Source organism: Mytilus californianus, unplaced genomic scaffold, assembly GCF_021869535.1.
Source record: "Mytilus californianus isolate M0D057914Y unplaced genomic scaffold, xbMytCali1.0.p SCAF_4, whole genome shotgun sequence".
NCBI classification, from domain to species: Eukaryota; Metazoa; Mollusca; class Bivalvia; order Mytilida; family Mytilidae; genus Mytilus; species Mytilus californianus.
Genome location: NW_026262690.1, coordinates 90,339,357 through 90,354,291, shown reverse-complemented (window position 1 = coordinate 90,354,291; position 14,935 = coordinate 90,339,357). Strand labels below are relative to the sequence as shown.

At 30.7% G+C, this 14,935-nt stretch overlaps 1 protein-coding gene across 1 annotated transcript; it reads right to left on the bottom strand.

The window, feature by feature from the left end:
* Window positions 1-1,004: 1,004 nt before the first annotated feature.
* Window positions 1,005-12,992, bottom strand: LOC127698808 (uncharacterized). The gene is made up of 3 exons (XM_052202490.1): window positions 12,782-12,992; window positions 3,909-4,266; window positions 1,005-2,068 (listed from the first exon to the last, which is right to left on the bottom strand). The coding sequence occupies exons 1-3, from the start codon at window positions 12,965-12,967 to the stop codon at window positions 1,038-1,040; spliced, it is 1,575 nt and encodes a 524-aa protein (XP_052058450.1). The 5' UTR covers window positions 12,968-12,992; the 3' UTR covers window positions 1,005-1,037.
* Between the last annotated feature and the right edge of the window lie 1,943 nt (window positions 12,993-14,935).

The window sequence follows — 14,935 nt, the reverse complement described above, 5'->3', positions numbered from 1 at the left end:
GTTGCATCTTTCCAATTGTTTATCTTCAGTAGTAACATACCATCTGCTTAAAGAGCTAACGTATCTAAGTTTAAAACATATGCTAGAAATTATTCTCAATATGACGATTTCATCAAAAAAAGCTTTACTTACTTCAAAATGGTTATTTTAAAGAATAAAAGAAATGATCACTTCAAAAGTTCTTCAATTGCCATTAAAATGTATGATGATATTATTATAGATACTAGTATAGTTTTTAACATTGTAGTTCTGTCATAGATCAAACATACCCATTTATGTTCATCGCCAGTTTAGACATTTTCCTGGCTTTAACAGTTGCTACTGGGTGTGACTTTGGAGTCATGCGAATGGTGAATCACGCCTACCAGAAGATAATTACCATGTCTACTCTTTTGGTGTCACTCCGTTTAAATTTCCTGTGATTCCGATAATTTTTCATTTTCATTTGACCCGTCTTATTTGATAATAAACTTAACATCGGTATCTATTTTAGATGAAAGTTTTTATTTTCCATGAACAACACGAAGGATGCCAATAACAGAACTGCAACTTCTTACCATTCAAAAACACCTCATCCCACCCGATGTTTTTGGTGGGGTTCGTTTTGCTCAGCTTTACGTTTTCTGTGCAGTGTTTTGTAGTCTTATGCTCGTCTTTTCGTCGTTTTTCTTTTAGGCTATGGTATTGATTATTTTTCATAGATTTATAATTTTGTTTTTGTCCTTATTGTATTTTCCCTTTGTCTACCTTTTATATTTTATGCAGTTTTGTAATTTCAATGACAAATCATGAATGATGTGAATATGACATCAAGTAAAATTCAAGTATTTGACTATCTACGAAGATATATTATAAAGACTTTGATACGAAGAAATACTAGAATGTTCCTACTGAAAATCTAACAAATGTTCGCGGTACCGTATTATTCTAAAACTATTTTCATTTCTAACATGTATTAAAAAAATCAATTGAAAAGTTATACAACATATAATACTGAAATAGGTTTTATATCTCTGATAAATAATGGAAAATCAGTTTCAAAAACCACTTTGGCAGTCTTTCACACTACATACATTTGGAGGGCACGATTTTCGGGAGCATATTCGAGAACACCATTCATCCATTCCATAAATATCTTCAAATGCTCCAACAGCGTGACATTTTTTTTCACGGACTACAACATCATCACATCCACATTCACACATAGTCTTGACACAGTGATTGGACTTGCAGTTGTTTAGACACCATTGTTCCATGCCTCGAGTACTTGAGTATTGACCTTTTGCTTTACATCGGTAATTTGGCGAAGTTGAGTAACAATCTCCGTTTTTTGTAGTTGCATGTTGACGAGTTGGTGAAAATAAAGGATATGTTATTGAATCACCACTGTTTGCCGGAAAAAAGTAAATATCTGTTTGTTTAGGGACAAATCTAGTTAGTAGGAGACTTCCTGGCTTTGGTTTTATTAAAAGTTTTGGCGTCGCTTTGGCCGAGATTTTTTCCCAGAAAGACATCTGTTTTAAACTATCCGGTGCTGTATTCCATGTCGGCGAGGATGACGATTCTCCTAAGTTTTTCTCCCAAAATGACCTTTTCTTTTCTATATTCTTTTTACTTGGGGTAATTTTTAGGGGAAATGTCATGTTAGCTTTGAATTTGATGTGTGCACTACCCGTCTGCCATGAAGGTTTAATCCATTTCACATGGTCATGTTTGTCCTTGATATTCGATACTGCATCCTTCAAAACTTTCTTTGAAATGTCTTTTGTTTGCTGCAGTTTGTCATTGTAAGAAGGTTTTAGCTTAGAGCTCTCACCTTTGCGGATTTCAAGAGCGTTGGGACTGTCGAAAACTGGCAACGTCTGCCGAAAGCGTTCTATACTAGAATCGGTGAGGTTTTTATCAGAGATTAAAAATAATGGTTTGTGTATATTAATTTCCGTGGAAACGAAAGCACTATCACTGAAGAAGGTATCCGACTGTATTTCGATATCAGCACAGTTATAAAAAGTTTCCTGTCTACCACAACCCATACACTGACATTCATTGATCCCTCCCATTCTATATCCTACAAAGTAAATTACAGAATTACTAATTTGATAGTTATGATATGCATGAGTTAGATATCATGCAGGGAATTTCTTTCAAAATGTGAAAATTATTAAATTCATGTAACTGTTGAGCTAAAGATGCATCAGATTTTGAAAATAATTGTATATACTTGCCATCCTGAAATCTTATTTGAAAGTGAAAAGAAGTACCGTGATTTATCTCAGTCATTTTTTGAAAAATGAATGTATCAAACACTCTAGAAAGAGAGGCAAGTAATTATAGACTACGTAAAATCGACGTCAAACGATTTAAAAATACTATTTTTTTTTTCATATTTACCAAAAGCCAAGCTCTATATATTTTTCAAAAGAATTGACATGAAATTGCAGAATAGAGTTCAGATTTAACGATTTCAAATGTATATCAGTTCACCAAAATAGTTTGTTTTGATTAGCTATGTGTATATTATAGTATTCAATGTGGAGTTATGTATGAAATTAAACTCATCATAGATACCAGGCTTGAAAATGTTTACGCCAGACGCGAATTTCGCCTACAAAAGACTCACCAGTGACACTCGATTCAAAAGGTTAACAGCAAAATAAAGTTGAAGAGCAAAATATTCAATAAGGCGTTCTGTATGAAAAAGCACTATGTTGATAAACTGGAAATTGTAATCTTTCGATGTTTTTCACTATGAACGCAATATAGCATGGTTTTCACAAACACTTTGCTCTTTATATGATGTCAGTGAAAAGGGAATTAAATTAGTAACAACACATTATTTTACGGGAAAATATACCGTTAGATGAGTTTTTAAAAAAAAATGATATAACGATTACCACAAAAACATTTTATCTAACTTTATACAATTTCTTTTTTATTTAAGAGTACTTTTAATCATTTTATTAAAAATATAAAAGATAATGCAGTATTTCTTTTCGATTTTCATTCAAAAACAACAAGAACTAGTTTTATGCAAATTTAAAATCATACAAGTCTAAAGATTTGTCATCAATACTAAAATTGGAAATACATGTAGATCAAAGAGATAAAATTTATTATGTAGAAAGACAAATATTGCGACCCAACAAATGACCTTCGTCACTATAAAGATTTGCTATACTATAACATGAGCTACTAGTATAAAAATATAGATATGTATGAAATATGATTTATAATTGATTTAATCATTAAATATAATACATATCAATTAACAAAGGATATCAGTTTATTAATTCAAGTGCATGTCGTTGCATTTATAAAAATAAAACTTTCATCTTGTTACGGTCACGTATTGGCTGCTGATTCATGAGACGCAATATAATTTATGCAAATTATAAGTAAAAAATGTAAACGCAATTTTTTGTTAGTACGATCTGCACACAAGTTGTCACATTAAACGTCCAAAACCATATGTATAATTATGTAAATCAAACAAATACAAACCGCAAAATAGACAAAAACTTGTATCAGTCTGTGAATAAATTTAAGAAATGTGTAGAATGAATTTTTGGTGTGAACTGTTTTCTGTACGCTACTATAAGCAAACTATGTTTAAAAACTCGTATAAAAATATATCTTTTGTTTCATTGAACTTGGGGCTAATCATTAAAAGATATTGTTAAATAGACCCCTACACAATACAGTAAAACTCATCACAGATATCAGGCTTATAATTTGTTTCGATAGACGCGCTTTTCGTCTACGCAAGATCACAAGTGGCGCTCGCAAAAAAATGCCATCGGGGACGAAACGTCCACCAGCAGTGGCATCGACCCAGTCAACTCAACAAAATACCAGGTTTATCATTTGTTACGTCAGAAGCTTATAAATCTGAAAATTTATATTTATACCTGTACTGAACTTCCACTGAATAACACAATTTGTACAGGAAATATCTGCTGGTAGACGCACGTGCAAATCATAAATTCCACCATGACTTCCAACATAGTAACGAGTACTCCAGGACTCTTCAATCCAAAGCATGTTTCGCTGGAAGCAATCGTGCGTTAAAGTTTCTTTTGAACTATTTCTGGGACAAAGACGAAATTCGAAAAAGCCGAGAAGATTACTCTTAACTTCAACCGTGACATTTACATAGGCTCCTTGTTTATATGATCTAACAGTCTTGTACTCAGCGCCATTCACTATGAGGCCATCAAAAGGTTGGCCACACACGCCACACATACCACCATTCTGTTCCCATTGTACCTTTAATACAGTTTGATTTATAAGTATGTTTTAACTAATAGGGAAATACATATGTCAAACATTTGTATGTGAATGATGTTTAATAGTTTACGCTATCGTGTTATCTAGTCTAGTCTAACGTAAAATAAAAGATGTCACAATAATAATAGGATAATAATAATGAAATAATAAAAATGTTGTTAATGATAATAATAATGAGCTTTTATTATTATTATTATTATTATTATTATTATTATTATTAATTATAATAGAAGTAAAAAAGCCCTTTCAATGGTAATTGAACGAAAAAATAAATGCATCCTCTAAAGTTAATACAGGTGAACAGAGTTTTTCTTATAAGATATAAAATAAGATCTTGTAAGAAAAACATCAAAAGAAGTTTTCTTTTTTTATTTGGTAAATTGCATATAAAAAAAAAGCCGAAATGACTAGAAATGCCAACCGGAAATTCTACCCATGGTTATTGAAAGATTTCCTCAATTCGGCCGGATATATAGACCTCCTTTCTTTTTAGAAAGTCACTTTGAAGTTCAGTAATTTCAGTCTTTAGTTTTATATGTTGTGTTTTGTGTACTATTTGTCTTTTGGTCGTTTTTCGTTTTTTGCCATGGTATTGTTAGTTTGTTTTCTTTCGACTTATGAGTTTAAATATCCCTTTGGTATCTTTTGCCTCTCTTTTAGTAAATCAAGTTTTGTTATCCTCATTGGTTTCACTGTCATCTGTGTGGAAGACAATTTAATAGCTCTGAGACCCATAAAAGAATAAGGAAATACATAATGGGGTATTATTTTTTTAAGAAGATTAAAATATTGACGATAAAAGTGCATGTTTAAAAAACATCTAAGGTAACTATGAGAATATGTGTAGTACACATCAATGAGACAGCAATTCAATGATGATCAAAAAGACTTATCAACACATAGTCTTCATCAATAGACAGGTGTCTTTACAAAATGGCAAGCTCTAAATCGCCCGAAGTCTTAAAAGTATAGGAATAAGTTTGAAGTAGGACCAATTTCCCCATAAATTATTTCTCACCAGGGCTATTTCAAAAATGCTTTCAACATTTACAAAATGCATTGTATCATGCTTCTTGCGTGTACTATAAGTTTGTGTAGACGAAACGCGCGTCTGGCGTATTAAATTATTATCCTGGTACCTTTGATAACTAATAAAACAACATAATGGATTGCTTGTTTCCAAACATTTTACAAAATCGTAAACTGCTGATGATGGCTTGAAACTGCAATTTTGATGAATTTTGACAAATTATGAGAAATTTTCACACACAAAAATAATAAGGAGAAAAATAACTTTTTAACCAAATTAAATGTCTATCGGAGATAAAACTATGTATTTACTTTAAGAAACAAATAACACAATTTAAAACATAAATATGCAAAATGTGCAATCTTGTTTCAAAAGTGCCTTTAACATATAGTTTAGCACAGAATATCTTAATTGGTTCCATGGATGATATAAACTTTTGAAAATGTATACGTATATTATCCTGGCTTTAATATTTAAATTCCGGTACGTTTCAATAACTTCACAAGTTTAAGTCGCGAGTGAAACAAATGCATGGGGGAACTGCCATTCCTTTTCAAACAAAAACTATATAAGATATGGCACCAACATGAAATTCTCTTAATTACAAAAAGTTTGTTTGATATGACATACGACAACCATTGACGAGGGTCCTGACGAGGATCAGGTACATGCATATGTGGCTAGTTTGAAATAGTGACATAAAAGAACAAATAATAAATATAAGTATAGGGAACGTACAAAATAATTGTTACAAAAACCCACATACAAATACAAAATCATGCACACTATCATGTTTGCAGTTACTGATATCTACAGTCTAATATCGGTTGCTGTATGTCATAAAAGGTTTCGTACAGAACGTCAAAAATAGTACAGGACGACAAGATCATATACAATGCCCACAACCAACCGTGCAAAATATTAATGCTGAGAACCAGCAAGAACTTTAATTATTTGCTTCAAACTATTGATATTAACGCAGTGATAAAACAACAATAGTATTGATATAACCTTAATAAAGAAGTCCTTCAAGTAAGAGAGAAAGATTACAAGGACCATTCCTACTTTAGCTTCTGCAAAAAGCTGGATGTAAAACGAGACTTTTAAATAAATTCTTCAAACAGGTAAAATTATATTTTCAAAATAAATCTCTATTTTGTGTTTAAATTAGGTAAATATTTTGACCAATTTCTGAAATCTTTATCCCTTTTGTAAAATATTTAAAGTAAAGGAAACATATGGTTAATAGAAATGTTATGTCACGGCAAATTATAAATATGCATTTAAAGAGACGATAACCTCAACAAAAGATAGTCATATATCTTTCAATAGCAATTTTTCAAGCGATTGTATACTGAACACGCCGATATGCATCAACAAACAATAAACAATTCAGACTTTCCTATACTTAATGTTGAACAAAAAGTACAGTGTTAAGTTGAATATTCGATCTAAGTTGTAAAAAAAAGTATACAAGATGGAAATCACCGTTTTAGTTTATTTTTGGCTCGGCAAAAGAAGGGATCAATTGTTTAACTAACACCAACGTAAAATAATGACGGCAAAGTTTAAGAATCAATGTCAGCATGACATGTATAAATGATATGTTAACAATAAGGAAATCTGTTTGGTCCTCATGTTTGTTTATTAAAAATCCCATGATTCATTGTGAAATGCATGTTCTTCTCCCATGATTCAAAACGTATTAAATAACAGACTCTGCTGAAGATAGACAGCAATGATTTAATTAGTGTCAGTTTCAAAATGAACGACTTGTCATCTGTGTCCATGATTAAAAAAAAATACTTAAACTATGCAACATGACTTACGCACTTTAGTCAAGAACACAGAAGATTTACTGTTATGTATTTTGTTCAGATAAACGTCTTTGTGCGCCCTGGAATCCGTCTCATACGATCATATAATAATAATAATAATAATAATAATAATAACAATAATAATAATAATAATGTATTTATTTACAGAAGGTAACATAATTAGAACTTATTTTCATTTCGGCCCTCAAACAAATACATGCGCCCAGTACAAACAACATCAAATATACAATATGCATGATTGACAAAATCATTCATTCATTGAAATAGCTACAATAATCAAACATTTCATATGCTTATCAACAAATGGTAACGTCATTAGATTTTATGATTTATTACATAATAATTCTATAAAGATAATTGTCACATTTTTTCTTGAATAATTCTACAATATGGCTTTTTAAAAGTAGTGAATGGTACACCTTTTCATACCTTGATTTGCAAATAATGAAAACATTTCTTATGAAAATTAGTATTTGCTCATGGGAAAATTGTATTGTTATTAAAGACTGAACGTGAACTGTAGTGTATAACATCATTATCAATTAGTACTGATAAATAATCAGGTGTAATAGCACTACAATATAACGATTCAATATTGGAAATGGTGTTATTGTTTATTGTGTTACTTTTCAATAATTGTTTACCCAAAAACTAAATTCTAAATAATAATATCATTATAATGAGTTGACAAATATGACAACCTTGTCGCATCGTATCAAATATTCTGATTTGAAGAAAAAACGATTTCATGTGACTGATACATCATCATATGACATACTAGGTTACCACATCAATGCGAAAGATTCATGCTTTTGTTTGCGGTTTTTTTTTCACTTAAAAGTGTCTCAAAATAATCCAAAGATTAACATTACATATTATTTGAATCGCACCATTTAGTATAAATAGCTGGCTGATTTAGAGATGATTTCATTTTGAGCTTAACTATGTATTAAATATTTTTATGAGATAAATATTTCACAAACTAAAAAAAAAAACAGTAACGTTAACAAGGCTTGTATTTATTAAAATAAACATTACGATCGAAATTGTATTCACTCTCTTAAAAAAAATCTTGAAAGTTAATTATCTATCTGATCCATTGTCCAGACCTGGCTATACATTCGGTCTTTTTTTGGTTTGATCAGCTCTTCAACGTTTTCGGTTTGATTTGAATTCTCGAATATCTTGGCCTCGAACATCACTGAAGAGACATCAATTATCTAATTGTGCATCAGTAAAATTGGTACTGTTAATGTTATGACTATCACTGGGCCGCTACCTCTGATATTGGACTGTTAGTTTAGTCGCCAGCACTTCGGTACTGGCATGAAAATGCGGATATCATTTGATTCAAATTTGCTATTAATGTCATTAATTGTTCAAATGCGCATCTGGTGCAGTAAAAATTAATTAAGAATCAAAATCAACTAAAAAATATCGAAGTTTAAGACGGCATGATTTTATTTTAGCAGGTACCTTTAGCTTGATTGCAGTATTTGCTAGCATTCTTTGACACGGCATCATTTATTTTCATTTATAAATGTTTGGCTTGGACACCTGTTTTTTTTTTATTATTATTTCAGTAACAAAGAGTTATTGTGCGTTTTTATGTACCATTTGTTATTACATTCATTGCGATTGGAGGGCGCAGGGTTGAGATATCAAAAAACTAAATTATCCCGCCGCATGTTTATGTTTTTATCCAAAGTCAGAAAGGTATAACAAAAATACCGACATCCAAGGCATAAAAATTGACCCAATAAAAACGCTATCAATCAACGGAACAAGTGGAATACAACTGCCACATTCTGACTCGGTATAGGTCAAAATCCTCGCCACTGGTTTTCTGCTATATGTTATTCTTTTTTGTCGTTTGGAGAATTTGGGATTGATGGCAGGTCTTTCTCTCTTTGTGTAATGTATTTATTGACAAAAAATGTCATAGATAAAGGTAATTAGTCAACAATAAAAATTTGAAAAGGTTTACATAAGTCTATATAAACACAGTGTACAAGTTTTATTAATCTAGTTTATATTTTTATGAAAAATGATTTTTATTTTAGTTAATCGGTTTATTTCAGAAGATTATTCAATACTACAATTATTTACTTGCCAGTTTCGGATTTTTTTTTGTATTTAAATTATTTTGTTAACAACATAATAAGTTGTGTCCTTCGGAATTTTTTTAGTTTTTTCCATATGAAAAAAGGCTGTTCAATTTGAGCTGTTTATAGTTTCAATTTTTAAGTTTCCCTCGAGAAATTACTTTTTGACAAGTCTAACATATGTACTTCTAATAAGTCCATATCCACTGTATACTTATTGCTGTTTGTTACTTTTTTCATTTTGTAAGAAATTCTTATATTCAATGAGTTAACCTATATTCGAGACACTGTAGCTTTGAGCTGTTAGTTATATAAATATCAGTATCTATATTTAACTCCTAAAATTATTTTTGTTCGAAAATAACGATTCTTTAATACGTAGGTTATTTACCTGTCAGTTTTGCATATTTTTTTTTTGTACTGTAATTAACTCATAGTGTTAACCACATAATTAGGTGTGTTACCTATTATATTTTATATTTGAGTTTTGGTTTTGTAAAATGGCATTATATATATTAGATCCAAGATAAGATTTTTTTCGTTCAATATTGATGACTACTTTTCTCAAGTTGTAATATTTTATATATATAATTAAGAGCATTGAACATGTCTTTGCTATCAAAAACACTTTAAAAGTAATCTAAACCAATTCATCAAATTTCTCTCCTTATTGGTTGAATCATTCATCAACTTGACTCTTTTTTTAGTTTATTTTTGTGAACTATCATCCTTAAATTGTTTTAAATATTGTTATTCTATTATATTTTTTTCTGAAAAAAAACTTCCAGAAACTAACAGCTTAGAACGAGTTTGCATTAAAGGTGATGTTTTCATAGCAGGAGACGGATACTCTGTCGACACAACAGGTCTTTGTCCTTTCCGATCTCATGCGAATTTCTGATTTTTTACTCTTGGTATTCAAACGAACTTGAACTTCGGTGAACTTATGTTGCCTCTTGTTTAGTAGTCTTGTTCAGGATGAATTTTATCCCTTTATATGCTACATGTTAAGTGTGGCAAATTCATATATTGATAACTAGGTTGTTTTTTTTTTAGTTTTGTCTGGTTTGTCATCCCCCCTAAATTGTCAGCGATTAATGGAAAATGGGAAACGATGCAAACTAAAGATTCTGGTTAATCATCGTAAATACTTCTATCATCGATATATAACTCTGAGTCGTCAATTGTTTTTAGATTTTTTATATTTTAATTTTCGAAGTATTAGTCATAAAATTTCAGCTCGTTATGTACAAAAATATTGGTAGATAGCGGTTTTCCTTGTCTGTAACCCCTATAAATTGTGAAAAAATACCTGAAACAAATGTTATGTGTTAAAACATATTTAGTACTCTTTTAAAGAGTTTATATCTAATTTTGATAGAATTTTTAAAGTTGTAAGAGCTGTTCTATTAAAATCCAGGAAATGGAGTCAAAAGATGGTTTTTTTTTTCAAAATCAAAGAGGGGATGCATTTGATATCATGTGTAATGGACTCATATATGAGTCGAGTGTTTTCACCAATAAACTACCAGGCAAGACATCGGTTTGATCATTATTGACCAATAATTTTAAAACAAATGTTATTCTTTTAACAATTTGTCCTTTGTTTTCCATTAAATTGATCCAAAGCTTTGTATTACTTGGGGTGATTTAGAGCTTGATAAGTCTTAATGTAGTATTGGGGTGTAAACAAAACATCAAAGAAATTTTGCCGTCTTAGGACAAATGCTTATATCGTGCTGTTGTCAAAATATATATGTCATCGGTCTTGTTTTTAAGCTATAAAATTGCCACATTTCATACGGATTATAGAAGGAAAATGCATTATTTTGTGAATAGAAAGAAAACTAAATGACATAATCTTGAAATAAAATATGAGAATATAGCTCTAATAATGTTCTTTCAGAAATAAAATGGGGTCACTGTTCTTTTTTCTTGTTAAATAACAAAAAGGAAACAAATACTGATTATTCCTTTATAAAACTAAATTCCTTGAGTCCCTTGATAGCCAAAGTTTTAATAATTTCATACAATATTCAGTGTTGGTAAAAACCATTGCTCACAGCACGAAATCTTCAAAGTGTTTATTTCATTTTATAGCACTGGGTCTATACCGCTGTTGGTGTACTGTGAGCCACCGAGGTTATCATAAACTCAGTAGTCGGTGCTTCGGTACTGACATGATTTAAAACATAGACTTATTTAACATCCCCCCTTTTTCGTAGATTAAGATATATACAAAAAGTAAGATTTTTGCATCCTCAGGAAAAGTTGACCGTAGATAAATTTTGCTATTTTATTTATGTCTTTTTTGGTAATATAGCTTCTAGAGTTGCAGAGTAATTATGTATCCCAGGCTTCAAATGTTAAGGTTTTCGTTTTCCTGATGAAAGTAAATCCAGAAAAGCGCTTTGGACGCTCGAAATTTAAAAAGTGTTTATTTCATTTACCAGCACTTGGTCGATACCGCTGCTGGGTGGGCTGTTGGTCCATAAGGGTATCTTTAGCTCATTAGTCATTTTCTTTTGTACTGATTTATAACTTTTACTTATTTAAAATTCCACGTTCAAAAATTAAGGAGTTATGAAGAAACTTATATTCCAACTTTCTCACGCAAAGTTGACCTTAGAAAAATCTGGCTATTCTGTTTATGTCCTTTTTAATCATATAGCTCCTAACTTTGCAGTGTAAGTACGCATCCCAGACTTTCAAATGTTTATCTTTGAACATTTCTGATGAAGATACATCCAGAATGCATCTAGAGCGCACACAATTTTATTGTTAACGTGAAATAAATTCAGATAATTTTCTTCTTTTAAAAGAAAATCTCATCAACTAATTTCATTCCTACATCAACATTTCTTTTTATCATGCAAAGTCGGATCATTTGCTGTTATGTGCAATCCAGGATTGCGAAATAATCAATATATACTACTTTGAGAAAGAGTTATGCGATGAAAATTAGAAACACATGCACTGTTCTTTTTTCTGACAAAGATCTTTCAATGGTATTTTAAAACTAAGTGTTATTGTAATATGTTCACTGTTCCAATATTATTTGGAGTTAAAATACTGACATAAAGATAAAGACTGATAGTCCTAAACATCTTTTTTGGCTCGAATATTTTAAAAGCTGTTAACATTTTGGTTTTCATCCATTTTCATCATTTTATAACTGTATTTTAAAAAGCTGTAGTTTAAATTCCGTATGGGTTTTAATTCTTAACATTGCTTCTTCGTGACTAATGTTTACTATAATTAAGTTATGTGTTTGATGTGGCACCTCAACTCATAAAACCTGTTTAAGAATTCGTACGTTCTGTTTTATTATATATTTTCAGTGAGATATTACTGATAAGCAAACTGTCGATGACATCCGACGTATTCTATTGTAAAATTACTTTATATAACGATTATGAATTCGTACAATCTGTATTATTTTATATCTCAAGTAATGTAACACTAAGTAACATTCTGTTGACAACATCTGACATCTTCTTATGTAAAATAGCTTGTCTTACCTCATATCCCCCGCAGTTGAGCATATCGTCCTTTGTGTTAACAGGTACGGTCTTGTCATATCTCCATAAACTGGACCGATGCGGTGGTTCAATCATCATTGCTTTATTGTCAACCCGTCGGATTAATAAGATGATTAGTACTATATTCCATAATATTAAAGGCATTTCTATCACTATTGTAGTCATTCAACTGCCTCTTATGTCAATTCTTTTGTCTGTAGATTTATCCATCTTTCATATACAAAGAAATTAATTATATCTGCACATATTCCTTTAGTATGAAAAGTGAATGCTTATATATAAAACAGTCAATGATTGATAACATATACTAGCTGATTTATATAAGACAAGTTTATATTTGACACGATATAGCGATATAAATTTAATTGATATCTGCATAATAATTTGAAATATAAATTTTTAAGCCGATATGTTATAATATTACCAAACCTGTATGGATGTTGTAATTAATGTCGACAACTCATCTCCGTGATGAAACAAGATGTCATTCGACAGAAAGTCAATTTGCATCTTAATTTATTCTTTTCGAATTAAAAATGCACCGCAAGACAGGTTACAAATTACATAACTTATTTGATTCAATATAGGCAAAAAAAAATAGCTTTAGGTGAACCACAAGCTTTCAATTTAACCGATTTCTCATAATGACATAGCTGTGTCAAAAATTCATTATATGGGGGAAAAAACAGATTTATGATAGGATTTTTAAATCTATCAAAACACCTGTGCATAATTTTGTAACATTTATAACATAGAAGTTATATTCTAAATTACCAACGGAAACCTTTTTTATAATATTTTTTTGTCTTTGTGTATTGACCTGAAAATGCATGAATATTTGCTGCTTTATGATATGCAACCAACTATCAATCAGTGTGATAATTAAGTAATTAACCACAAGCGAAGAATCACGCAGGGTTATCCCCTTTGTCATATACTGCAGTGAAATATACCATTTGTGATTAATTTAAAGAATGAAATGTATACATCTATACTACATTTAGTGTTAGATGCATGATTTTTTTTTATTAGTTGTTATTGGCTTTGAACTAGCTGTCAGTAACTGCGAGTACTCTCAGATCTCTACTTGGTGTCTTTTTGGTGTTTGGATGTACAAGTACCCGTCCACGTCCACTCTGTGTTTTTGTTAGTTATATTTCTATGTATTTTTGTATCCATCTGATGAGTAAAGCCTTTTTCAACTGATTTTTATAGTTTGTCCTTATGTTGTACTGTTACACCACTGTCCCAGGTTAGGGGGAGGGTTTGCGCCTTCAAACGAGTTTAACCTCGCCACATTCTGTATGTGCCTGTCCCAAGTTAGGAGCCTGTAATTCAGTGGTTGTCGTTTGTTGCTGTGTTACATATTTGTTTTTCGTTCATTATTTTGTACATAAGTTAGTTTTCTCGTTTGAATTGTTTTACATTTGTCATTTCGGAGCCTTTTATAGCTGACTATGCGGTATGGGCTTTGCTCATTGCTGAAGGCCGTACGGTGACCTATAGTTGTTAATTTCTGTATCATTTTGGTCTCTTGTGGAGAGTTGTCTCATTGGCAATCATACCACATCTTCTTTTTTATATATACAGTACATAGATGTTTCATGAGGATTCCATCATTTCGATTTCCAGACAAGTCATGTGGTGCTTTAAGTGATGAAATATTTTTAACAAATTGAAAAAAAAGGTTCGACTTCACAGGTTATTTCCTAGTTTTAGAATTGAAATGTAATTTTAAGAATTCAATAATTATGTTTGTAGTATAATTTCACATTTTAGAAAACTGGGAATGAGTTTAACACAGCCGACTGAAATTGATATCTGACATCAACACCTTATTTTCACAGATTTGTTTTTATTTTTATCTCTAAAGAAACGAAATAAATCAATGACAAAGACAAGAACAGAAAATAATCATGAAGGGTTCGGCATATAGACGGGTTTTTGTGAATACTTAAATTTCTCCTTAGACTATTTTCTATGGATATTTGCATACCTTGAAATGAATCCATTAACACCGATAAATACCATAAATTGTTTAGACAGACATAAAAGATAAATTATAAGAAGATGTCAGTTATTTTCTCTCTCATTAAATATTTTTTTATGATCTTTTATGCATAAAATAACAAA

Bases quoted from the DNA above. Each gene is read 5' to 3' on its own strand.
- LOC127698808 (XM_052202490.1), bottom strand. From the start codon at position 12,967: ATGACTACAATAGTGATAGAAATGCCTTTAATATTATGGAATATAGTA. The intron at 4,267-12,781 runs GTAAGACAAGCT...ACTGTATTAAAG, and splicing joins TCAACTGCGGGGGATATGAG to GTACAATGGGAACAGAATGG. The intron at 2,069-3,908 runs GTATAAATATAA...TTTACTTTGTAG, and splicing joins TCAGTGGAAGTTCAGTACAG to GATATAGAATGGGAGGGATC.